The 27,299-nt window shown below is 49.9% G+C and overlaps 1 protein-coding gene across 2 annotated transcripts in view; it reads right to left on the bottom strand.

The window, feature by feature from the left end:
- The window catches only part of TCF7 (transcription factor 7), a 70,527-nt gene that overhangs the window by 4,253 nt on the left and 38,975 nt on the right, over window positions 1-27,299 (bottom strand). The window contains exons 4-10 of one of the 2 annotated variants that reach the window (XM_054516432.1): window positions 15,502-15,634; window positions 12,417-12,507; window positions 5,834-5,944; window positions 5,462-5,624; window positions 5,135-5,242; window positions 2,611-2,659; window positions 1,026-1,098 (exon numbers count right to left, since the gene is read on the bottom strand). In XM_054516432.1, the coding sequence (XP_054372407.1) occupies window positions 1,026-1,098; window positions 2,611-2,659; window positions 5,135-5,242; window positions 5,462-5,624; window positions 5,834-5,944; window positions 12,417-12,507; window positions 15,502-15,634 (728 nt within the window). The remainder of the gene's footprint in view (window positions 1-1,025; window positions 1,099-2,610; window positions 2,660-5,134; window positions 5,243-5,461; window positions 5,625-5,833; window positions 5,945-12,416; window positions 12,508-15,501; window positions 15,635-27,299) is intronic. The other variant, XM_054516433.1, reaches the window with a different exon arrangement.

The following is a 27,299-nucleotide window of genomic DNA, read 5'->3' as shown; positions in this document are numbered from 1 at the left end:
GTGTCCGTGGCAGAGTGAGGCACTCAGCCTGGCAGCACAGCTGCAGGGGGCATGGGGCACTCCAGCAGCCCCCTCTGGCATTCAAGTGTTAATGAGACACTAAGGGAGCTCTGCCTGGATTCTTAATCAATTAAAAATGGTGCTTGATGACACTACCCAGGGAATAAAAGGCAAACAGGGAGCTCTGCTGTTGTGGCACGCTGAGGTGCAGGAGGGGACTCAGCCACAGGGACTGGAGCTTGGGGTGCAGCAAGGTATGGGTCAACTAAATGATTTCAGTCACTTCAAGCTGAAGTGAACACATCAAGCAGTACTTTACTGCCACCTTTTTCCCTCATGCATTGGTGTAAAACTGCAAATTGCAATGTCTGTCTAAGCTGGGGTCTCTGTGCTTTGGCACCCAGATCCAGAAGCTCCCAGGAGCTTTCTCTGCCTGCCTGCCTTTGCAGCCCCTCTGAGCCCAGCAGCACTTCATTGATGTGAACTTTACTATTTCTTGACCAAATCTATCTCTGGGAGCCTGAGGAGCACAGCACTGCTCTGTTTTGCTGCTTGAGGCTGTCCCACCCACCCATGGTGGGTACTGCAAAATTTAAGGCTCAGGAAGAGATGGATCTTGAAATACATAGTTAGCCCACTATAAACAGGAAAAAAAAACCCATTAAATCCTCACTTGCTAGCCCTAGGGTGCCACTAATGTGATTTGAAAAAAAAGCCTCATGTAAGGATCACAGAGGTCTCCATCCTGGAAATAAATTTTAAGATCAGGGAAGTCTATCAGCTGAGGAATATGTACAGCACTAAACCAACACTGCCCCGGGAGGGATAAAAACCCCAGAGTACAGCCTGTCCCTGCAGCTCAGAAAACTCCTGAGGATGCCCAAAGCACAGCTCATCCCTGCCGGGACAGAGCAGCCCCTGCTGGTGCCAGGATGGCTGCAGGACACCTGGATGGCTGCAGGGGGACACCTGGAGCTGAACCCCTGTCCCGGGAACACCCAGCAGCGAGGAGATGCCATACACACCTGCACGGGCCGCACCAGTCCGTTTGTTGGTTGAGGCCAAAGCGAGCTCTGCATTTCTTAGGAGAGGCAGGATCTGAACACAGAAGCATGCGCGGCGAGAATGGGCAAGGCAGAGGCACAAAGAGGAGGAGGAGCACGAGGAAGAAAAGAGGCAACATCATTTTAGCCACTGTGACACACGACTAACAGACCACAATCCCATTATTTTCTGCTACAGAATGGCGCTGGCACCACCTGGAAGAAAGTGATCGTTAGGTAAATATCAGTGATCACTGCTGGCAGCTGGGGTGGTTTGGGAAACAGCTTTGAGAAACGTGGGCAATTACGGGGAAATTCACAGCTTCCAATTTCTTAAGTCTGGAAAAGCTGCCAAATCCGGAGGCAATGCCTGACTCCTGTATCTGCATCCTTGCCGGCTCCCTGCCCTTCCAGCAGACACCACGGGCTGCGCACCGAGAGAAGAGGAGGAAACGTTGCAGAAGCAGGCGGAAAGCAGAGTTAGCACCACGGAGACCTGGGCCCAGGTATTCCACTCTGTCCCCAGTTTTAATGGAAAAGCTGTTCTCCACGGCCTTCCCTAAAACACCGCTGTGTTTTGCTGTATAATTACAGGACTCATTAGGGTGAAGCCCTGTTTGCTTTCAGGCACATCATGTTTTTCTCTGGTGTTGGGAATGAGATTGAACAGCACATTTCTGTGCTGGATTCAGCCTCTCTCTTTAACCACCATCAATGTCTCGTTGTGTACAACAAGCTGGTTTTCAATCTGTAACAGGTGAAATTCTAATTTTTGTATCACACAGACAAGACATATATAAGGATATATAAAAATATTCAATACACTCTACATAAAGGCCTAAAACCTTGTATTCTTCTTATCAAACTCGGCACAGAATGAGATCAACAGGGTTAATTAAACTGAAGGTATTAGTGGGACACATCTCTTGATAATGACTCCCTTTTTAACTAATATTGATTAGTACAGATAATATTTATTCATGCTATGGCAGAAATACTTCAGAAATCAGCACATGAATAGCTTGGATGATGGGAATGTGTCTGTGACCAGCTGAAATCTGTCAAAAGGGCCTTTTCTAATTGGCAGGGTGATACAGGGAGGTGGGGTTTATTATGACTTTGCTTCAACTCTGCATTACTTTGAAATGACAACCAAAGTTGGAGTAGTCCCATGAATGATCTTCAGTCTGCCACTACATTTCATCCCACACACAATATGGATGCACCTGAGAGGAGTTTTCTTTAGTTAATATAATCTGTAGGTCTGAGGGGGACATTCACCTTGGATGTTTTCAATAGATAAAGTTTAGTCATAGTTTACATGAAGTTATTATACATTTGCCAAAATCCAGTCTTTTCAGTTTTCCCTTGCTACCCATGTTCTAAATCAAACGTGCCTATTAAAAAGTCACAGAAATGTTAATTTACCATGGCTTAAAAAATGAGTGTGTATTTCTCTAGTTAAGCTCTGAAGAATAAAAGAAAACATGGTAAAACACAACAACTGCTTTGGATTCTCCCATCTGAGCAGGGAAGCAGGAACAGCTGCCAGGCTGCAGGCACTTACCTGAGCTGGAATCTTGCTGCTTTTCCCGTGTTCGTCTCTTCTTCTTCCCCTAGGAAATCAAAGGACAGGCTGTTACCTGTGCTCCAGAAAACTGAGGGTGCTGTGCAGGGTTTTTGGGGCCGGACTGGGTGCTGGGGATGGCTCAGCCCATACCATGGTGCTGCTGGCTCAGCCCATTCCAGGAGGAGATGAACTGGAAGAGGCTGCAAAGGGACTACTCAGGTTTATCTGTGAGAGTGTCCCTTCCTTTCCCCTCTTCCCATTCCAACTCTCCTAAGAAGAAACTCAAGAGGAACTCTCAAAGAGAAACCCAAATGTGTTTTTGTGATCTTGCTATGGCTTCTGCACAGCACAAATTCATTCTGGGCTTGTGCCTTTTCTCAGGGATTAAACCCTCATTTCCAGTGAGCCCAGATCCAGCACCACAGGCATTTTGGCTCAGCACTTTGAGTGAGATCTGTGCATATTTGGAAACTGCAATAAACCCAAGAGGTGGTGGCAGCCATGTCCCCACTGCTACCCCCACATCTGCTCCATTTTCTCCCTAACCCACTGCTCCATGCTCTGCTTTATGAGTCCAGGACTGTGCTGCAAACACAGTTAGGACCCAGATCTATGGTGCAGGCTGTGTCAGAAAGTGTGAGGGGAAATGTTAGTGGATGTAAACCAGCTGTAATAAAGCCAGTGCCTGTGCCTGTACTGCTCAGCACCTCTGCCAGCTCCCACCAGAGCTCTTCAGCCCACTCTGATGCACCTCACCTGGGGATCCCACCCATTATTGCTTTAGTTAATTAATTGATGATTTAATTAATATGTTTAATAAGATCAATGGAATTGAACAAGATTTGCTGCACGCAATGGAGAGAGTATGATCAATAGCTGATGCTCCTGTCATATTCTTGTGTCTCTAAAAAGCACTTGGTCCATTTTAGAACCTTCCCTATTTCCAAAACATGCTTTAATGTGGTGCCTTATACCCAAACTGAAACTGGTTCTTGATATTCCCTGGTTCCAAATGGGAAAGAAAGTTTTAGGAAATCCCCACAAATTTATTTTTAAATAGTACTAATCTATTTCAGTGCTTTTGCAGTTCTGGACTCATCTCTTATTCTTCTTCCACAAATAAAAAAGTCCTATTTTATCCCCAAACTGCCTCTCTGATTCACAAGATGCAGCATCTCCCCTTGTCCCCTAATGAGCTGATTAATGAGGGCACAGCAGCACGGAAGCAAATCTGGCTGTGTGGCACAGGCAGCTCCCAGGGCTGCCTTTGACCTGTGACTTTTTATATGACTTCTTGTGGTTTGAGTGAAGGTGGAAAGCTCTGAGCTGTGGTGAGCTTTTCCTTTAGAGGGGAGCAGCTGTATTTCCTGCCTGATTTCTGCATCACGTGCTACACCAGTGACCTCCATTCCTCTTCCTCCTCCTCATTCCTGCTCAACTTCCAACAACATCTCTTCCAACCTGCATCTCTTCCAACAACAACACCCAAACCAGCTGGTTCACCGTGCTGGGAGGACCAATATGCACTTTTAGAGCCCACCATCTGTCCTCTGGAGAAAGGAACCACCCCTTGGTTCCCCAAGGAACCAGATGAAGATGATACAGGACTGGGACTTCCATGGAGGATGTGCTTGGCCTTGGAGGAAGATGGTGCCATGCTCTCAGCAATGCTGATGCCCTCCAGATGTGTGCCCATCAAAATGTGGGCTGGTGGCTTCCCATCACCTCTGCTTTTTCTTGGTAGAGTTTTGTCATTCTGGAAGGAGGGCTGGAGTCAGTGTGGGAAGGATGGGCACTCACTGTGCAGTTCCCAGGGGTAAGAAAGTGTCTGTGAGGGAAATGATGGAGATGTGTGGATGGACAGACATCTGAAGACTTATGTGTGCTTTGCTTCAGTTCACTGATGAGCTTGTTAGGCATGTAATATCAAAACAGTTGTGAAAGTCACAAGAAAAGGCCCCCTACAAAAAGAGCCACTATTTTAAATCACAGAATCATAGAATTATTTGGGTTGAAAGGAACCTCAAAGACATCCTGTTCCAACCCCCTGACATGAGCAGGGATGCTTTTCACTATCCCAGGTTGCTCCAATCCCTGTCCAACTTTTCTTTGAACACTTTCAGGGATGGGGCAGTCACAGCTTCTGTGGGCAACCTATGCCAGGGCCTCACCACCCTCACAGATACCTCAGCTGCTGTCCAAGATGCACAGAGCTGTTTGCTTCCAAAAAATTACATTTCCAAAGATACATCCACAGCACTTAAAACCCTCTCTTCCTTTGTATTTGCTTGGACAATAAGAAAATAAAAGCTTGTGGCTGATGGGGGCTACATCGTTCATCCTTCAGACAGGCAATAAGGTGTTCAAAACACTCCTGAAATGTGAATTTCTATGGCTCTTGTGCTGCCAGGAATGGCATTTCCAGGACCAGGTGTTTGTTAACACCAGCCAGTCCCCCAGGCCCTTGTGGGCCGTGCCCACGGTGGGGGTCCCAGCACGGGGGCACTCAGGGGGCACTCACGTAGTTGTCTCTGGCAGACCAGCCGGGGTAGAGCTGCATGTGGAGCTGCCGTTCCTTGCGAGCCAGTTCGTAGTACTTGGCCTGTTCCTCCCGGGACAGCGCGTGCCACTGCAAGGACAAACAGCTCTGAAGGATGGCCCTGCTGTCCCCTGCCAGCCTGCCCTGCTGTCCCCTGCCAGCCCAGCCCACCACAGCCACCCCACCCCAGGGCATACCCAGCCCCTGTGTCCGTGGGATAAGAGCAGATGCTTGTTATGTATTTAAATAGCAGCTGTAAGGGACAAAGATGTGGCACTAGGTGATGACACTGGCCCCGTGAGCTCTTACCCTCCTGCCCAAGATCTGGTTGATGGCAGCACTCTCCTTCAGGGTGCACTCAGCGATGACTTTCGCCCGCATTTCTTTCATATACAACATGAAAGCGTTCAGGGGCTTCTTAATAGTGGGCTTCTTGGCTTCCTTCTCTCTCTTTGGTTCTGGCTGAGGTTTCCTTGGTGGAGCAAAAGAAGGAGCTGTCAGCATCAGAGCCAGCAGAAGACTCAACCCCAGAACAACCCAACAGCATGAGCGGGGTGGGGGCTGAGATTTGCTCCTCAGATGCACAGCTCAGTGTCCATCCATCCATCCCCCCCCTGTGTGAGCACTGACAGTGACAGATGAAATGGGAGTTGAGGAGCTGCTGCAGCACTTCCCACTCACATGTTTCGGTCGTAGTGCTCCATCTCTTGCTTGCCGGAGTGGGGCACAATGGCGGGGTGTGGGATGCCGGTGGTGTGCATGCCAGAGCCCAGCATGAGAGGGTGAGTGAACCTGCAACAGAGAGCAGGTGAGCTGTGCCAGAGGGCTGCAACAGAGAGGGGGTGAGCTGTGCCAGAGGGCTGTGCCAGGTGGGGACACAGCGAGGGCCGAGCAGCCAGGACGTCCCTTGGAGTGCCAGGCAGCCAGGGCATCCCTCGGGGCACTGGGCAGCAAGGGCCTCCCTCGGAGTGCCAGGGCATCCCTTGGAGTGCCAGGCAGCCAGGGCATCCCTCGGAGTGCCAGGGCATCCCTTGGAGTGCCAGGCAGCCAGGGCATCCCTCGGAGTGCCAGGGCATCCCTCGGAGTGCCAGGCAGCCAGGGCATCCCTTGGAGTGCCAGGGCATCCCTCAGGCAGCCAGGCTGTCCCTCGGAGCGCGCTCTGACGCGGCGAAGCAGACGGAAAGCGAGGACATGAAAAGCACACAGTGCTGCCAGGCTGGCAGGGGCAGGCAGTGCCCACCAGCCCTGGGTCGCCCTTGTGGCACGGCTGGTCAAGCTGTGGGTATGTGGATGGAAAGGATCCAGTGCCACAGCGAGGGAACCCGCCTGCAGCAGGAGCCAGCCTGGCTGAGATCAAGGGTGCTTTCACCCAGCAGTTTCAGCTGCTCAGGTCTCTATTGCTGCACTATCTCATTAGCACTGCAGAAAGGAACAACAAACTCCTTTGGGAGTTTGGGTTTGGATGGGAGAGATTAGGACCACCCCACACCTTTCTTTTAACAGAAATAGACTAAGTCTGAACATGAACCCAGCTGCAACTCTAGGAGGTGCACCTTGCCTAAGCAATGCTCTCCACAACATGGGCTGAGATCACGAGAGGTCTCATTAGCTCTCAGGCTTCATTAGCTCTCTCCCAAGTTCTGGAGGATAAAGCCAGCAAAGTCAGCTTTGCCAAGCTTGCCACTTTATGACTGCAGCTTGAGATGGCAGAATTGCCCAGGGGAGATGAACTGTTCATTAGATATGCTGGCACGAAAAGAAAAGCTGTTTAATTTAATCCACCAGCACAGTCTGATCCTTATCTGGCCAGGTGTACTTTCTCGGCTGCAGCAGCACTGCTGCAAAATCCACCCCAAAATCCTGCAGGCAGGAGCTCAGGGAGGCTGCTGGGGCTCCACAGGGAACCGTTAGCTCCTCTTGCCTTCACTTTTGAGGCTGTGAATGGGTGATACCTTGTGAGAAAGGAGGGCTGGCACACTCCCTCCCCTCTTCAGCAAGGCTAAGGGGCTCCATGGATCAAGGGCTGCATGGATCAAGTGTTGTATGGATTAAGGGTTACATGGATCCAGGTTTCTGTGTGGCTAAGGGCTTGCCTGAGCAAGGGTTTGCATGGTTTTCCTGTGGGAAATCTCCACTAACAGCTCTTCAGGACAACATGAAGCAGAAGCAGAAGCTGGTGTGGCCCTATGGAACCAGGAGGGCTTTGCCCAGCAGCACACCTGGAAGAGCTGGGCTTAGTGATTCCCATCACAGGTGATGCATTTTGCTCACTCAAAGGCAGAAGCTGTGTTTGTATCTCACAGAAATGACTTGTTCTGATGGGAGGGCAGCAAATCACTGCCCCCTCCTGTCCTGCTTTTAAAACTAAGACCAAGTAAACCAGATCCATCTCTGCAGAGCAAAGCGCTGGTGGCAGCAGGGACACATTCAGGGTTAGTGACATGGAGCAAAGTCCTGAGCAATGGATTCCAACCCATTTCCCAATGCTGAGCTGAAGGCTGGAGCTTTTTATTCTCTTTAGAGCACTGCTGAATAAAACCCAACCGTTGTGCATCCTTCATCCTCAATATTCCCCTGAGCACTCTTTGGACCAGACACTGCCTAAAAGCGCCTTCTGTCCCTGTGGCTGCCCTGGGAGGGTGTGTGGCTGTCCCTGGGTGGCTGTGGTCTGCTGCAAGCTCCTGCTGCACAAACTGCAAGCTGCACGACCAGCTGAGCTGCCCTGTCTGCCACAGCTGATACTCACCTGGAGAAAGAAGCCCCAGCAGAAAGCGCTGACGAGTACGGCTGTCTAAATCCACATGACGGGAGCGGATAGACAGACTGGCTCTGCCTGGGATCAGGAAGAAAGAGTCTATAAAGCATCCACAGCCACGGGGTGTTTCCTAAAGATACCCTCTGCTAACGGGACTCGGAGCACTGATGCTCCTGGCTGGGTGGACACTCCACGTCCCTTAGGCTTGAGGGGCAGTGTGGGCTTTGGGTGTTATTTTGAGAGAACCTGGGCCTTCCTGCAAAGGTTGAATCCAGTTCTGAACCCCTCTGTCCCTGGTACTGACTAATGCTGCAGCTCTGAGTTGACCTGGTAACAATGCGAAGTGCAGAGGCATGCTGAAAAATCAGATGTTGCTATTGTACAGGAGAAGTTGCTCAAAAGAGCACAGTGTGACCAAAAAAAAAAAAAAATTAAAGCCTGCTCAGATTCTCTGTGTGGTGTAAAAGAAGCTACACCAGGAGGATAAATACAAGGAAAACTTCCTTACTGTGCAGTGACCAAGAACTGGACCAGGTTGATCAGAAAGGGTGTGGAGCCTCCCTCACTGGAGATATCCCAGGATTGTCTGGATGCAATCCTGTGCTATGTGCTCTGGAACAACTCTGCTTGAGCAGGGAGGTTGGACCAGGTCACCCACTGTGGTCACTTCCAACTTTATCTACTCTGTGGTGCTGTGATGCCCCAAGCACAGGAGACTCCTGGAGCCTGGAGAGGAGGTAGCTACCCTGCCTTTGTGCTTCAGGAATGCTCTGACTTCCTCAGCACACCCTTTTAAGGACACCCATCAGTTTTAAAGAAGCCAAAATCTCAGTCCTGCATTCTTTTTGAAAGCTGTTTCATACTGGGGACCAGACATGTATCAGACCTGCGGCTGGAAATTATTTTTGAGATAGTAAAATAACTATGCAGGAAGTTCCTTGTTGTTCCCAGCAAGGGAACCCCCACATTTTCATATGGAAATAGCTCAAAAATACCTTGGATTGTTCTGCAAACCTGCCAAAAGATGCTTCTAGCCTAAAACTGCACATGGAGATCATAGAATTACAGAATGGTTTAGGTCAGAAGGGACCTTAAAGCTCATCTCATTCCAACCCACCCTGCCATGAGCAGAGACATCTCCCACTAGACCAGGCTGCTCCAAGCCCCATCCCACCTAGCCTTGAGCACTTCCAGGGATGGGGCACAACGGGGTGCTCACAACTGTGCTGGTACTCGAGCTCCTCTGGCCAGGCTGCACAGAGCTGTAGCTAAACCCAGGACTAGCTATTTTCAGCTCTAATGATGAAAATAATCCACAAAAAGTCCATTATCATGAAGTGTGGTGCACTGTGAAGGACCCAAGCTCCTGGATGCCTGAGATTTTTTTGGGCTAAAGAGAAGTTTCTCTCCTGAAGAGGAATAATGACAGCGGGGCAGCATCAGACCTGAGCTGCGCTGGGCAGGAAGGAGGCCCACGTTCCTGCTGCTGTCCGAAATCCTCCTGGCTGGACTGAAATCTGTGGGATGTGTCTGCAGGAAAGGCAGCCAGGGCTGTTTACACCCTGGCAGGCAGGAGCCCTCTCCGACCCCTCAGATGTCGGGGGTATAAACACACCAACAAACAGCCGAGCACCGGGAAACCCAAACAGCCTTTGAAGGTGGAGGCGGCTGCCCCAGGGCCAAGAAAACACTTGGAGCTCATCCAGAAGAGACCTGGGTTACTCCAGGGGCTGGGGTATTGGGATGGGAATGGAGTCAGGCACTTGCAGCTTCATCCAAAGTCCCTCTGACATGAAAATTAAAGCAACTGCAAAATCAGTCCCTGATGGTTGGGAGTGCACGACTGCAGCCCATACCATGGAATTACTGGTTTGGGTTGGAAGGAACCTTAAAGCTCATCTCATTCCAAGTCCTGCCATGGGCAGGGACACCTTTCACTAGATCCAGCTGCTCCAAGCCCTGTCCAACCTGACCATGAATACCTACAGGGATGGGGCAGCTGCAATGTCTCTGGGCAATCAGTGCCAGGGCCTCACTACCTACCACCCTCTGTGTAAAAAACTTCCCAACATCTGATCTAACTTTCCTCTTTTAGTTCAAAACCGTTCTCCCTTGTCCTATCACTATCTGCCCATATAAAAAGTGCCTCTCCCTCTTTTTTATAAGCTACTTTTAGGTACAGGAAGGGGCTCAGGCCTCCCTGGAAACTTCTCCAGGCTGAACAAGCCCAGCTCTCTCAGCCAGTTTGCAGAGGATCAGCTGGTGATGGGAGGGTGGCTCAGTGAAGGGCTGAGGGATGGAGGAGGAGAGGCTGCCCTGGCACCACTGAGCTTGGCCCTGGGCACAGGTGAGTGACACGATTTGCAGGTTCCTGGCTAATGTTTACTGCCAGGCTCCCATAAGCAAAACTCACTTGACTGGACTCTTGGAAGCTTTTATCTGACTGTCATCCCAACTTAATTACAGAGAGAGTGATTGCAGCTCCTCCTCCTGAAGCGCTCGGTGAGAACAAAACCAGTTTGTGCCCAGCTCCTGCCTGCCAGCTTGTGGAGGAAAAGTTGCTTCCCATGTGTGGCTGCCCTGGCCTGGCAGCTGACTTGGTGGCACCAGCACGACCATGGAATCCTGTAATGGTTTGGGTTGGGAGGAACCTTAAAGATCATCCAGTTCCAACGCCCTGCCATGGGCAGGGACACTTTCCTCTAGCCCAGGTTGCTAAAGATCCCATCCAACCTGGCCTTGGACACTTCCAGGGATGGGGCAGCCACAGCTTCTCTGGGATGCATCCCTGGCATGACCATCCCCAGCACACCCATCCCTGGCACACAGCCCCTGGATGCTGCATGAACCTGCCAGGCTTCAGTGCTCCTGCACCCACCCACAGCAGTGCTGAGCCTCTGCCGAGGATTGGTCACTACACGAGTGGGGCTGGGGCTCTTCCAAACATTTCAGGCAAGGAAAAGAGTGAGCAAAACTCTGTTAGACACACATGCCTCAAGGTGCTGCTGCACGTCAGGCCCTTTGCTGCTTTACCATATCTGCTCTATTAATGAAGCCATTAATGAAGACATCTGATGAGGATGCCAAACCCCATGGATGCTGGAGCAGCTCTCAGCCATGAAAGCTCTCTCTCTACCACCAACTGCCCCACAAAATCTCCACAAAAACCCAGACTGCTCTCCCTTCATGAGCCCAGGGCTGTCTGAACAGCACCATCCTAACCCAGGAGTGGATCTTCCATTTGACAAACAGGCTCCTTTCTCCCCACTCCAACTGCTTCTTTCACGTTATAGCAGAGTCACCCCAGTCCTTGTTTTTCCTGAGGATGAATCACATCATATGAGGAGTTAAATCATCACCCAAGAGTAGCAGATTTAGCACAGAAGGCAAAATGTAATCTCTTTGAAGCCAGACTCTGTATCAAAGGCCTCATTCTCTGTTTCCTTGTGGTTAAATATCTGGAACATGAAATTCATAAACAAAACAAAACAAAAGCTAGCATTTTACTTTGTGCTTTGAGAAGCTTCCCCTTTCCCACTCTACAATAGGTTCTTGTACCTGAAGCTCTCTGCTGGGCTTTGCCAGGGTTTTATCCACTGGCACTGGGGGAATCTGGCCACTGTCCCTGCACCCTCTCCTCATCCCAGCAACCCTGAATTGCCACCTGCAGCCACCAGTCTCCCTGCCAGCCTCTGCCATGTCCCTACATCATCAGCAGGGATTAAATATTAACCTGAGGAGTGATGATGCCCACATGGCAGCACCTGCCAGACCCGCTCTCTCAGTGTGCTCATGGTCACAGGGACAAAAGCCAGTGGCAATGACCACAGAGAACACACTGGTGTATTTTTAACTTGTGTCCCCAGGGCAGGTTTACCAGCAGGCTGTGCTTTGCAGGATGCTCTGCAGGGCTGGCCCATGCAGGGGGTACATTTTGGGAGTGCTCCAGCTCATGGTCTCTCCTTTCCCATGCCAGCTGGGGCAGTGGTTACCAGCTGGCCAGGCTGTGGGTACCAGGGTTGCTTCCTGGCAGGTCTCTGCCATGATGTACTCTTTCCCTGTGTGTCAGATCCCAAGAAACACCAGGGCCTGGCAGATGGAGCATCCCACGGGATTACTCTGCACTGGTGGTGTGCTCAGGGAAAGCACTATTTGTGCAGAGAAGTCCAGTGAGGGAGAAAATTACCTCCTACTCAAAAAAGAGACTTGTGCTGTGATTAGGAGGGGTGGGTAGGAAGCTCTCTCTGGGTTCCCTAATCCACACAGACAGATGTAAAGCAGGAGGCAGTTTTGCATTGGGCAGGTTGTAACCCCTCTCCAGGGATGCCTCAGCCAGGATGAAACCTTCAGCCTCTCCATGGGTCTGCTCCCACCTCCAAGACAGACAGGGCTGGATTCTCCTCCCTCTTCACACAGCACACAGGAGGGGAGAAGCTGGGGGAGGCACTGTGGAGGTCACAGGGAGCAGCAGGAGAGGTGGGGTGGCTCAGTGAGCCGTCCCTCACTCACCATCCCATCGACGGCGTGATCTGCCCCACTCCTCCGGGGGGCAGGGGGTAGAAACCAGGGATGTCTGAGGTCTGGGAAGGACGGTGCACTCCTGCAAGAAGGCAGAAGGAGAGCAGTTGAACGTGGCACTGCACTCCCTGGGTGACCCAGCTCGCTCCCAACCCCCTGGCTGCTCCATCTCTGGGCACTTGAGGACAGCCACATGAAATAACCATCTCCAAGTGGCAGGGTGCTGTTCCCTGTGCTTCTCTCTGTGGGGATGTGGTGGGGCATCCACATTGCTGCAAAATCACAGACATAAGGGGGGGTGGAGGAGACATCTTGCTCTTGCACAAGCATCACAGTGCTCCATGCCACCCTGAGGCCAAGGAGCACCGTGCTTTGGTAAGGATTTGGCTGACTCCAGGCATCCCTCTGCCTTCCCCAGAGAGCCCACTCAGGTGCTCAGGGGATGGTCAAAGCCATTCCTGTGCTCCCTCTCCATCAGTCATCTGCAGGACCTCCCGTGAGCAGGCAGCGGGGATGTTCCAGCAGGCATCACTTCCAACTTAATTTTAAGCAATTTGAGTTCAAAACAATCGTTCTGCAGCTCTGTGAGTGCCAAGGAGCTATGGAGGTGGGTATGGTGCCAGCTGGGAATTCACCCTTTGCATGGGGAATCCCTATGTGATCTTCAAAGCCTCTGGCACAGCAGCATGGCCAGGGGACAGGGCTGCAGCACTGCTCCCTTCCTAGCTGGGCTGGAAAACATCCTGTGCTGCCTGGGGCTGCGGGTTGGACTCAGACAACCACAGTGCTGCTGGCAAAACCAGCCCCCAGCTGACCCCTGGACTGGGAACTGGAGGGTGCTGGGGCTGAGCTCTGACAGCAGCCCAGGGTAGTGATGGCTGCTACTGAGCCTCAGACAAAAACTGGGAACAGGGATTATCCAGTGGCCATCCTGATGACAAACACATGGACTAAATTGGTGATGAGCTGCAAGCAGCTGCAACTGGATTTTTCTCCTAGGTATTTAAATGATACCTTATTAATTAGAAATTATACCAACTGAATTTTATTAGGAGTCAGCTAAAATAAATACATAGCTGACCTGACAGGAATCTTTAACCGAGTACAAGATTTCCTTCAAGTGGGACTCAGTGGCCCATGGAGGGTCAAACAAAACCAGGCCTGCCCAAGGCAGCTGATGGAACATCCTCAGATCTGCACCCCCAACAATAGGAGTTGCATAAGCCAGAGCACAAGTTATTCTTGCTGGCCCAGTGGTTGGGCCACCAGCCACTGACTCAGAATTCCTGCTTGTATTTCCTGGTCTGTGTGTCCTTGGGCTACTGTGAGAAACTTTAAAGGGATGCTGGGAGAATGAGTATGAGAGTGCCTCTCAAGTGCTTACACTGGGTGATAGTGGGAGCTGTTTCAGTGATGAAAACACAGATGGGGCACTTCCCCATGAACACAGGAGAAAACCCTCACCCCAGCAGTGTAGGCATCGGGCATGTGTGATCACAGCTGCACCACAAAGGCAGGACCCAGCTGAGCATTATGGGCTGAACCTTTCCTTGAATTGCACAAGGGGGTCTCTGGGACACACTCCCTGTGTCTGTAGAAGTACAGGCTAAATGGGAAGGGGAGACTGGACAGTGCCTGCACTGAGGGCCAGGTGGGCAGCCCAAGGACAGTGTCCTGGAATGACTGACCCACTGCAGAGCTGAATGCTCAGGGACTGCTCCAGTGCCAGCTGTAGCCTCCACAGAGGGATACAAGCAGCCCTGCCCTTGGGTGAGCTGCTCTTGTACCACTTAAGGTTTTCCAGGCTGACAGTGAGTCCAGGAGGCAGCTCCTGGAGGGGCAGAGCTCTGCCAGGCACAGCAAAGGCAGCGTGGGGAAAGGTGTGTTGGGCTGACTTCCTGCACGCTTTCTCTCAGACTCAACTCATTACCTGAGCTTTTAGTAGGTTAATTTTGTTAACTCTTTCTGGTTTTCTGCTGAGTTTATTATGCTCTGATGGCTGACAAGCAGTGTCCTGCCTGGAAGACACCCAGGATGTGCCCTGGGTATCCCTTACCCCAGACCTAAATTCTACCCATCAGCATCCCTGATGAGTCCAGAATGTGGCCTCTAGGTTCAGACCAGGGATTATTCAGTGTGTCCTCCAGCCAAGAGCATCCTCAATAACCCATTGTTTTATCAGTGATGTTAATTTGGTGAAGCTGATGCCTCTGGGACCGTTTGGATCACTCCTGAGTGGAGGCCTTTGCCCAAATCACAACAGTTGGTTTTGTGCCTCTGTTTTGGCACTGTCCTCCTTCCTGAATGCAGTTTGACACAAAACTGTCAGGTTTTTTTGCTTTCCCATGAAATCAAGCCCAGGTTTGTGTAAAAAACTGGGTAATCTGAACAAGATGTTCTGCACTAAGGTAAGGTTGAGAAGTTTGATTTTACACTCAGTTTGCCAGGAACCCATGAAGAATGATGGAATGATGGACTGGGGTGAATTCCTCAACACATACTTGTATTTACAGTTTATTTTAGAGGGTTTAACCTCAATATACTGTACTTTCCCCTATAGCCTCATGAGCCAATTGACACAGCCTGGGCTCATACAGGAACACAAAAAGCCAAACCAGGTGACAACCACTTAACATGTGGCTACGGGGACACACATGTCACAGTCCAGTCAACTATCAGACACCAATTCCATTTAGTCAAAATATTTCCTGTTTCAAGTATTTATTTTCTCAAAATGACAACTAGACAACAGTTTGGGTATGAGTCAAAGGAAAGATTACTTTCCATTTTCTGGTTGACTCTTGTGCATTATCGTGCAGGCTCTGGTGTGGTCTCAAGGTGCAGGACAGCTTGTACAGAGAACTGAGCACACTCCATCAGCAGGGCTGGCACTTTTGGTATCAAACTGCTCACAGCCAGATCACAAACATTGCCAATAAACTAAAAATAATCCCCTCCTGCTAAGCTGACCAAAGGTGCTGATTTTTCTCATTGATTTGGGAGCAGGAAGGTGCCAGCCTCAGCGGTCTCCAGCTGAGCCCCCCTCCCAGCACAGAGGTCCCAGTGGTGGCCTTACCTTGTTTCTGGTTGATGTCAGCAGGCAGGTGGGGGGAGTGGGAGCCGTGGCTGAAGTGCTCGTTGCTGTAGGGGATGAGCGGGGTGAGCGGGTGCACTCCGTGCGACGGCTGCACCACGGGAACTTTGTTGGACTGCAAGACACAACCACAGACAGGACTCAGGAGTCATCAGGATCCACCAGCAAGGACAGCCAGTGCCCTCTGCAGTCCTGATGCTGGCAGCAAGGCTGGGAATAGCTAAAAACACTAGACAAACACTAAACAAATTACTAAACAAACACTGTAGCATCCTGCAAAAAAACCCAAAACCCAATCCATAAACCAAGGAGGGAAAACAGCTGGAGATGATTTCTTGGATAAGTGGAAAACAGATCAAACCAGCTTGAAGTTTTCAGAGTTCAGAACTTTTTTTTTCCATTCAATTCTAGTATCTTTTGCTCCAGGATGAATGCTCCAAGTTACCCAATGCAAAGCTCTTGTTCTCTGTCCTGGACTACCACAGGATCTAAATCTGGACTTTCACAGTGAATCCTTCATATTCACTGTGAAAGTCATGTTTGGGCTTTCTTAATCAGGGCTGTCATGCAAGGACAGACACAGGATCACAGAATCATTTAGGCTGGAACAGACTTTATAGAGATCATAAAGTCCAGCCATTAACCCAGCACTGCCAAGGCCACCATTAAACACTGAGGGTAATGTCTTTGAAAACAGGACACGGTCACCAGTTAGCCCTTGGGCTGAAATCCCTGTTGGACTGAGCTCCAGTGCTGGAGAAGGAGCAGAGGGAGCTGAGGTAATGCTGGAGATGCAAAAAATCCAGGAAAAGTAAGCAAATAAAAATCTGTCTCCTCTTGTAGCTGCTCCTGGTTACGTGCAGCGTGGCTGTCAGAGCCCAACACCTTGGAAAATGCCCTTTTTGGTGAACACAACAGGAAGTCCTCCTGTGTGTTGGAGCAGAGAGAGGGGAAGCTGTTTGGAAGAGCTGCACAGCAGCAAGGAGCACACACAGACACTCACACACTCACACTCTGCCATCTACGCAGCCTCCTTGCCTCGAGCGTCTCGTGCTGTTTCCTACATGCCCAGTTTCGCCCATGGCTGCCTTTAAATCCAAACTGACTTCATCTTGGTGGTGGAATGTTAGAATTTGTCCCAGATAAATCCACAAAAGAAACCAGGACTAACAACACTCCAGAACAGGGTCAGTTTGGGAATGGAGCAGGTCAGACAGCTCTCCAGGGGCTAGGAGCTGGGCATGCCAGCCAGTTTTCATCAGTCTCATCAGAATATCTGCAGATGATTTGCTGTGTGACTTTTGACAAGTCATTTAGGATCCCTGGACTCAATTCACTGATGCTTTCCATTTTGGTAATGATTTTGCTCAGGCAGAATGAGCACAAAGCTCTGGCTGGCTTTGGTGAGGGAGGCACAGAAACACACAGCGGCTCTGATCAACGTGTCCTGGGCCCATCCTGGCTGCTCCAAGTGAACTGGGAGCCCTGGGCAGGTCCTGTGTTTTGCATCCCTGCTCTGAGGAGGAAACCCTATGAAGCGGAAAAGAAAACAGACTGATGGAGACGCTGCTTTACATCTGCCTTTCCCACAAAGGTTTGCTCATGCAAATAAAAACCAAGAGGCATGCAGGTTTGCATTTGAGAATGAATGAAAACCCTAATTCCTGGTGCTTAACAGGTGTAGATTTACTGCACGCAGTGGAGTACTGGGAATGTAATCCCCCTTCCCAGCACAAACTGGTGTGGCACATTCCTGTCCTGCAGCAGGGCCATGGGTTATGTGGTTTTCCCACTCAGACCAGCACTGGGCTGGTTCCTGCTTAGTTAAACACATGTTTGGAGCTCTGAGCTCTTTCTATTCTCAGCCATGAAATGAGATGAAGAAGAGCTTTTCAGTGATATTTCTAAAATTAGCTATGGTTTAGCTTATTTAAGAGCCACAAAGCCTAAATGAGGGATATGCAATTCTACGTGTACATTCTAACATGACACTGGAGCAGAACAAGCTCAATGTTGAGCTGTTTTGAAAACCTCAACTCAAGCACTTCTGTTAAAAGTAGGGCAGATCTTTCTTTCCCATTTGCCTCATGCTTGATCCAAGCACAGCACCATTCAGCAGCCAGCCTCACTGCCTAATGACTGTGAACAACTTTCAGAGCAATGGCAGGAGACAGGGGATTGGAAGGAAATAATTTTTAAGGTCCCTTCCAACCCAAACCATTCTGAGATTCAATGGTTCAGTAGTAACCTGGTGGTACAACAAGACTTGCAGCTCAATTACTCAGTTTTTCCATCAGTTCAGATGGAAAACAACATGCTGCCCCAGTAAGGAGAGCTTCCCCATGACCCTTCTACATTGGCCCTTGCCTCACTCAAAAACTTCTCTACTCCCTAAAGCCATAAAGATCTGGTGGGAAAGGATGGCCAGCAAGGAGACAAAAAATTTCTGCAAAGGGCTATTTATCCCCCTATCCACTTCCTCCATTAGGGAGTTTGTTACAGGACTCCATCTCCCAAAACTAAGGGAAGAAGGAAATGCTGCACAAAAATATGGAGAAATAGAGAAAAACTCCATGTTGATCCTGGTTCAAAGACTGCAGCTGCCAATGGTTGTGGCCCATGGCCACGACTGCAGCTCCTGGTCTTCCCCAGCTGCACTGTGAAACCATACCTGGCTTACAGAAATCCATATCCCAGAGAAATGGGATCAATTCCCCGTTTTTTGCAAGGTCTAGATTGTGCTCCTGCAAATCAGCTGCAGCACGTGAACCTTGAAGAGGCTTTTCAAAGCCAGGACTTAGCAACTGACAATGTTTTATGCCATAAAGCTGCCCTGATGTAAATGTTTTCTCCCAGGAGGATTGAATTGACACAGGGCAGTGGTTTGGTGTTCCCTCAGAAGATCCCCTTGGGAGGACAGTGGGTGCTGCTGCTCAGGACATCACAGGGGCTGTGCTGTGGTTTGGTAAAGCATCTCATTTTGTCTCCTGGGTTTCAACACAGCCCAGAGCTGCAGTGACAGAGCTGCTCACTACCCAACCACCAAAAATAACACTGCTGGTGCCAAACATCATGGCCCCAACATCAATGTGTCACCTCCTGTCCTTCAGCAGCCATAGGGGGACCTGAAGGGGCTCCAAGGACAGCTTTGCCTCACTTCTTCCAGCACAGCCCCTTGAGGACAGACTGGGGAACGAGCTGTGCAGCCACGACCTCGTGCAGAAATGAGGAGACACATTTACAGCAACTGCAGAATGGCATTTCCAGAGGGGATGGAGCAGCAGGATGGGGTTTGCAACCCTGAAGGCCTTTTCCCCCTCTCTCAAATTTGCTAAATTGCAGCTCTGCTGAGTGCCCAGCTCCCATGTGAGCACTGTCCCCTCCTCCCCTGTGTGCTGGGCCAGGCACTGATGCTGCAGTGCATCCCCTCCCAGGACCAACCATCCTATCAACCTCCCTGAAAATGACTGAAAAACCCAATGCTGCTGAGGGAAGAAGATCCCTCCTTGAAGCCAAGATGTGTTTAATAACTAGAGGTAATTGGAGGAGCAAAGAGAAAAGACAGTAGCATTAATTATTAAGTAAGATTAATTGTTGGCAAGGCAAAATTAGATCTCCCCAGTCAGAGATGGGTGTGAGAAGAGAAGAATCACACAGAGAAGCCAGGGTGTGTGATTGTGATGGGATCTCAAGGCCAGACAGAAAACTCTCTGTCCTCTGAGCACATGCAAACCCAGTGGATCTTGCATATGAGGATCACCCTCACCACTGGAGTTTCAGTGTATTTGGGCTCCAAGGAGCCTGATCAGGCTCAGCATCCATTGCCTTTGCTCCCATTCTCCATCACACACGCTCTGGCCACAGGAAGCAGTGGGGTTATACAAGCTGCTGGGATGCTGCTACTTGATCAGAACTATAAATGATTTTAATCAAAATGTGGGGTTTTGACTAGAGAATGGTATGAGATTATAATCAACATTTTCTGGAAAGCACCTTGTGTTAGCAAGTATTTTAATTAATGTTTTAAAGACTTATCTATTTAGTCATGACATGCTAAAAATGAGTAGTTTTACTTTGCTGGTTTGATGGATGATTTTTCTATTAAACTTTAAAGCTAACCTTAGAAAAATGTAGCACAGAAGGCCAAAAGTCAAAATTTGAGTGATATGATCAAACTAAAAAATTTCCATGGCTAGTAAAACTCTTTGAGTTTTTAACTCTGAAAATATTCTAGAAAAAAAAAAAAACTTTTTCCTGCTTGGATCAGTTTAGGAAAAGAAGCAAATGAAAAAAAAGGAGGATGTTTTGTAACCTGTGAAAAGTATTCTTTGCTACAACTGAACACAGCTATTAAAAGCACAGGTGGTCACACCACACTGCCTGGGAGCTGCTGAGGATCCCAACATCCCACCAGTGCTGGGCTCCACTGCTGCTTTTATAGATGGGAATGACTTTAATTAATTTTCTGGTAGAAGACAATTCAGAACTAAAATAAAGCAGTTTAACTCTACTGTCCCTTCCAATAGTGAAAAAATGTTAATTTCATACTGTTAAATTTCCTTTGGGGATGTGACTTCAAGTGGTACTGTGCTCCCCATGGAGGATACCAGGGTGCTGCCTGCCTTGCACAAACCACAGCTCCCAGAACATCAGCCAACATCCCAAGAGCTCAAACTGCTGGAAAACCCTCCACTGGGGGAGCCACTGTCCATCCATGGGTGCACAGGAGCCTGCAGGGAGAGGAAGGTCCCACAACCTTCCCACAACCCCTCTGTGACCCTTGGAGCTGGTGGATCCATGACCCTGGCCATGCTGAGGAAGGCTGGGAGAAGGCTGCAGGGAACAGGAGCAGCAGGAGCTGGTGGCCCCATCCACGACCCTGGCTGTGCTGAAAAGGGCTGGAACAGGCTGCAGGGAGCAGGAGCAGGTGGCCCCATGACCCTGGCTGTGCTGAGGAAGGCTGGAGCAGGCTGCAGGGAGCAGGAGCAGCAGGAGCAGCAGGAGCAGCAGGAGCTGGTGGCCAGGGTGAGCGCTGTGGTTTCCAGCCTCGCTGGGGAGACGAGCCGCAGTCAGGTGAAATTACTCACATCACTTTCAAATTTTCCCACGTTGCCAGCCCCAAAGACAGAGAAATGAAGAGCTGTGGGCCAGCCCAGCAGTGGCCTGTGTGTAGCAAAGGGCCTGACCAAGGGAAGGGAGCTGGGGCTGGCAGCTGTGCCATGCTGGTGGCCATCACCACCATGGCAGAGCGGGGTTTTGGCAGTCCCAGAGCCCTGTGTGTCACTGGCTGAGCTCTGTGTCTGGCTGCTGGGAGCATCCCCCAGGGCTGTTCTCAGCTCAGATGTCAGGCTGAGCTCTGAGCAGGTCTCTGTGCTCCCTTGCCCTGCGTGGGTGCCTAGATGCAGCACAGGAGCTGCAGGTTGCAGTCCAGCCCCGAGTTGCCCCATCTGTGTTTGCTTTGACATCACTTCTCAGAGAGAGTGAGATGAGTCGATGTGCTGGCTGTGACAAACAAAACCTACCAAGGTTTGCTGCTGCTGATTCAATGAGGAATTAATTCCTCTTCATTGCAAAATTAGTCATCGTGCCACAGAAAGAGGTATAAGGTCAGGCTGCACCCAAGCATGCACTGCTGCTGGGGAAGCTACCTGTGACCAGGGGCACTGTGCCTTTTGCTCTTTATCCTCCAATCAATCCAAATTAGCAAATCATGAGGGATGGATCAGGGACATGAATCCAGCTTGGATAAGGCCCTGGGCAGCCTGGTCCATTGGAAGGTGTCTCTGCCCATGGCAGGTGGGTTAGAACTGGATGATCTCTAAGGTTCCTTCCAACCGAAACCATCCTGTGACTGATGATTAAGGACATTATTAGGCACATCCCACAGCATCAGACGCCAGGAGGGCTTCCAGGGGAATGCTCTCACCTGGGACACAGGGGCCCAGAGCCCATGACTCAAAGCCAGCTCTGCACATTCTAAGTTCTGGTGACACCTCCCAGCTCAGGGCCCCAGACTGTCAGCAGACCTTGGCCCCTCATTTCCCCGTGGTGCTGCAGCAGGAGATGCTGTGATGAGAGATCCCCCCAGGACCCACTGCAGACCTGTGGCACTGGCTGTGATCAGAGAACCCCCAGGACCCACTGCAGGCCGTTTGTGGCACTGGCTGTGATCAGAGATCCCCCAGGACCCACTGCAGGCCGTTTGTGGCACTGGCTGTGATCAGAGATCCCCCAGGACCCACTGCAGGCCGTTTGTGGCACTGGCTGTGATCAGAGATCCCCCAGGACCCACTGCAGGCCGTTTGTGGCACTGGCAGTGATGAAGGATCCCCCAGGACCCACTGCAGGCCGTTTGTGGCACTGGCTGTGATCAGAGATCCCCCAGGACCCACTGCAGGCCGTTTGTGGCACTGGCAGTGATGAAGGATCCCCCAGGACCCACTGCAGGCCGTTTGTGGCACTGGCTGTGATCAGAGATCCCCCAGGACCCACTGCAGGCCGTTTGTGGCACTGGCAGTGATGAAGGATCCCCCAGGACCCACTGCAGGCCTTTTGTGGCGCTGGCTGCTCGTGCCGGCCCGGAGCCCTCACAGCCCGCAGGCAAAGGCAGCACTGACTCATTTCTCAGCTCAGCACACTTTTTTCTCTTTTCTCACTTTTGCTGCAGTCCCAGCACCCCAGCCCGCTGCCGCAGAGGAAACAGGGAAAGTTAAAGCCACCCATGCTCGGGCACTGCTCTCACCCAGCCCTGCACCCCTCCAGCAGAGACAAATTTTGGTGGCAGCAGCAGCATCTTCCTGGACACTGCCCAGGTCAACCAATTTGGCTGAGGCACAGAGAGCTGAATCTGGCTCTTACCCTCAGCACAACAAAGGGTTCCTCCACAGACCCCGTCCCCAAGACCAGAAGAGTCCCACTGCCCTGTGCACCCCACCTCTGGCTGGCCCTGACATGCTTATGAGTAGCAGTCAGATGGAGAGGAATGGAATAATTTCCAGTTATTAATTCTTGCATCAATTCTGCTTATGAATTGCAACAAGAAGCTGGTTGGTTTAAGAGACATATCACACACAGAGGAAAATGCTGTCTTGGCTCAGGTTTTTATCCAAACATTACCCTCACTCTGGTTTTTACCCCTGCACTCTACATTTTGTGGTTGACGGAGCATTCATTTCCCCACTCTTCCCTTTCTCCCTGATTTCTTTCAGCTTCTTTAAGATCCAGCTCTGCTTTGTAAATGCTGATGAGGCACCTGGGTAGCCCTGATCTTCTTTGCACATTCCAAGGGATGTGCTTGCCTCAGTGGCCAAACTCGTGTCCCTTGATCCTGATTCCCCTGTGAGTGGGACGTGCATCAGAGAACAAGTTCCCTGGCATTTCACACCTTCTGTGTCCCAGCTCTCAGAGGATGACCAAGCTCCAGACAGGATGGGGACAAATCACAGAATCACAGAACAGTTTGGGCTGGAAGGGCCCTTAAAGATAATAGTTACAACTCCCTGCCACAGGCAGATAAGTACCACCCACTAGCCCATGCTGCTCAGGGCCCCATCCAATCTGCCTTTGAACACTTACAGCAATGGGGGAAATACAGGGAAAGAACTTAAAAACCTTCCAAAATTTCTCAGTGCTGCTGCTGGTTTCTGGTTTTAAGCAATAATGGTTATTATTTTTCAGTCAAACTCTGCAGGGGAAATGAGCTGAGTTTTTCACCATTTACGGGCACAGGAAGAGCTGTTTCACTTCTCAAGTATTTATCTTCTAAGAGAAAGATGTAGGTGGTTCTTCCTGAAAATTTAAAAATTAAAAAAGGTATGGAAAAATAAAGATGAAAAGTCCCTCTCAGAGGTTGCTCTCTTAGGGTGACAGGGGACAAGTGTGGAGGCAGCTACACCACATACCAGAGAGGTGGAAGCCTCAAAAAATGCAATTTAGACATCACCACACAATGTTTACAGTTCCATCCACCTCACTCCAGATGCCTCAAACCTGCAAAAAAGTGCCCTCATGCAATGCTGCCTTGCTTGGGAAATGCTCCTGCTGTGATGTTCAAAGCATTTGCTCAGGAGGGTATAGCAACCCCCCTCCAGTGTGCCACAGCCACAAAAGGCAGAGGTGCCATTTGGCTTCATGGAACCAAAATGCTGGGGCAATATAACCCAGGGGCTGCGCTGCAGCACCAAACCCCTGCTATTGCCCAAAAACTGCCCAAAAGACAGGGCAATTTAATTCTGGGGCTGCATCAACCCCCAGCTTGTTCTGAAACATCCATCCCTGGTTATTGGCTCTCTGGTGTTCTGGGCTACACAGAAAAAAAAAAAAAATCTCTGTCCCCATCATGCCCTGTGGTTCTGAGAATTTGAATCAGAACTTGCAAACCCTGGAGTTACCGGTAACGCTTGAGGCTGTGAATGCAAAGGCTCCCATTTGACCTGTGGAGGCTGATAGTATCTGACCTCCTTTATTTCACTCCACTTCTCAAAGGCAAGCAGCTGGTCCAGTACCCAGAATTAATCAGGAAAATGTCCAAGAGGGCAAGGGAGGAAAGCAGAACAAAAATATGTCACAGAGGCAAGGCTTGCCCTGTGGGCAGGCTTGAGACATCATTTCCCAAAGGAGCAGGAGTGTCACTCTCCACTGCCTGGCAGCACCAGGGCCAGCCAAACCTCAGGGTGCAAAGGTTTGGTGAAACACTGATGGTCTGAACTGTGAGAGCCATGTTGTGATCCCTTTTGCTGCTCGTTTCAAGGATTTTCTCCTGTTTTGAAAAGCCATTTGCAAACCCCAGCCCCAGCTCCATGCTGGATCTGAACTGAGCAGGCTTTGGCATCTGGCTGTCACATCCCTAGATATTGGGAAGAAATTATTCCCTCTGAGGGTGGTGAGGCATTGGCACCAGTTTCCCAGAGAAATTGTGGCTGCCCCACACCCCAGAAATGTTCCAGGCCAGGCTGGATGGGGCTTGCAGCAACCTGGTCTAGTGGATGGTGTCCCTGCCCATGGCAGTGGAGGTGGAATGAGATGGCCTTTAAGGTCCCTTCCAGCCCAAACCATTCTGTGATTCCAAGATCCCTCCTCTCCAGGGATGTGCTTGCAGCAGCAGATGGAAAAACCTGCAAGATTTCTGGGGCCATCTGCCAGCAACAAGAACCCTCCAGGTGCCAGTGTTGTGCAGTTTTCTGGAGGCAAATGTTTGCTTACAGAATCCCTGGGCGTGAGGAGAGGGGTCCTGGCTGCTGGCTGTGTTTTTTCTTTCCATTTATAACAAATACAAAACCAGCCCGTGTACTTGAAAGTGTGTGTGGGAGTTTACAAAACACAACCCCTCAAAAATACTGATGTGATTTAAGACGTTTCGATTAACCAAACATCAGAGGGGTGAAACCTGCCCCTCCACATCACAGCAGCGCCAGGATGCAAAGCCACCATGGGTGACACCATCCTGCTGGTGCCACCCCTGTCACACCAGGACCTGGACAGGAGATCTATCACAGGATGTTTGCCCCTTGTCTATAGGCTTGGGAAGGGACAGTTGTCAGCCCTTCCTGGCAAGCACTAGAGTCCCTATTTTCTTTTCACTTTTTTCCTCTCCTCTCCTCTCCTCTCCTCTCCTCTCCTCTCCTCTCCTCTCCTCTCCTCTCCTCTCCTCTCCTCTCCTCTCCTCTCCTCTCCTCTCCTCTCCTCTCCTCTCCTCTCCTCTCCTCTCCTCTCCTCTCCTCTCCTCTCCTCTCCTCTCCCTCTCCCTCTCCCTCTCCCTCTCCCTCTCCCTCTCCCTCTCCTCTCCTCCCATTTTTGAAATCTGCTAGTCTCACAGCTCAGCTTCAAGGGAGATCTCACTCCCTGACAACATCACTGGCTGAAAGAAACAGACAACAAACCCAAGTTTCTCACACCGTCTGAAATCCCCAATTTGCTGACAATGCTGTGAAAAAATAACATTAATAACAGGAATAATAAATAAAAATAAAAATGGTACTGTAATGCTGCTGACTTGTCCAGAGGGAGCTTTCTCCCATGGCATCCATGGCCAAGGCCACACACTCACAGTGTGAGATGACACCAAAGGAAGGCGTTTTACCACGTCAGAGGTGGCCATGTCCAAGCCCATGCCACAATCTAGTAACAGACAAGTCAAAACAACCAGGGAGGATGATATGTAAGATTATCATCCTCCCTGAGTGCACATTTCTCTACTCTGGCAAAATCCCTTCAAATTTATACAAATGTCAAGCACATTTCAAACATGGATGGCCAGGAAGGAATGAACCATGGCTGCTCTGAGCCTTCCCCAGGGTCTGTCCCAGACCCCTCTACATCATCATTCCAGCCCAGTGTGGGGACAGATGTCAGTCCCTCCCCAGCACTGGTGCTGCCAACCATCCCTCCCCACAGGGACCCCAAACCCCCCTGGTGATGCTGGCACGGAGAGAGGCGAGCTGCCCGCTGCCACCCCCACATTATCCTAATCTGACTCACATTTAGCTCCCAGTTTTCAGATAAATGGCTCTGTGGGGGCCATGGAGGGAAGATAATCCCCTCTGGAGCCAAAGGGATGCTCTGTGGACACCCTGCAGCAGCGAGGCGATAGCAGCTTTCCTTGTTGCTCACTTTCAAGGGTGACATGTTTACAAAGAATGCTACAGCCGCTAATCCTGGATGATACCCTGTGTCTGCCTGGGAGAAATCCTAATTTTCTCGATAGGAGGAATTAGTTCCTTTAATGCTTAATACCCTTTTTTTCCTCTGAAAGCAAGCAAGCATTATTGTGCAGAGCGGAATAAACATTTTAATTAAAAAGTGGAATTTATCTTCCAGTCAAATTCGTACGAGCCCCCGATGACACGTCAAACTCTGCTTTCCCATTTTGAATCTTCCTCTGATCTCTTAATGCGAGCAGCTGAATTAAAACCTGGGCTTGGTGGATTTGCATATAATTAGAGAGCAAGGGAAATTAATAGGGAATTGAATGGGTTTCTCCTCTGCCCATCTGATGTTTTTACCAGATTAAAAAGAGTTGATTTTTTTTAATGACTGCAAAAACATATTAAATATTATTTAACCTTTTTTTTTGTTGGGGATGGGGAAGCAGACAGACTAAAGAAACAAACTTATACATATGATAATGAACAACTCCTATCGTGGGAAGCAAATATCATTGTAATTAGGATTAGAAAGGAATCCTAATTAATCTTGTCCTGCCACTTGACTTCTAGAAGTTCCTTAAATGTTACCTCCTATGAGATGTAAAACAAGGAGCAGTTTAAATGCTTGACAGCTAATCCTGGTAGCCTCAGCAGCATGGGGAAGAGGCTCTTGGATGAAATTTAGGATGGAGAGGTCTGACCCTGTGAGCTGGACTCAGACTGAAGGGGAGCATACAGCTTTGCTGCCTCAATCTCCTAATTGCTCACAGCAAGCCAGGTAATGAGTTAGCAAACCAGGAGAGATGTGATGCACTAAGCACCACAGCAACCCCTGACTCCATACAAAGCATCCTTACAGATCTTTTTCCATTAAAAAAAAAATAATATTGTCTATTCAGAAATACTTCTGGGGCTCATTTTCAGAACTGAAGTTCAGTAAGGGGTGGGAATATATGAGGTAACTCTGGTGCTGTGCATCCCCACCCCATGCCTTGATTTCATCTTCTCCACACTCATGATGATAAAGATTACCCACTGTGCTAGTACTAAGTCATACATATTTTAACTCAGCTCTTGTCATGTGTCATCAAATCCTGTTTTTCAGGTATTGAGATTCATAGATTTAATTGCACAAGA

This window comes from Molothrus ater, chromosome 15 (genome assembly GCF_012460135.2).
Source record: "Molothrus ater isolate BHLD 08-10-18 breed brown headed cowbird chromosome 15, BPBGC_Mater_1.1, whole genome shotgun sequence".
In the NCBI taxonomy this organism is placed as follows: Eukaryota; Metazoa; Chordata; class Aves; order Passeriformes; family Icteridae; genus Molothrus; species Molothrus ater.
The sequence above is the reverse complement of the archived record's forward strand: the minus strand, read 5'-3'. Positions and strand labels throughout refer to the sequence as shown.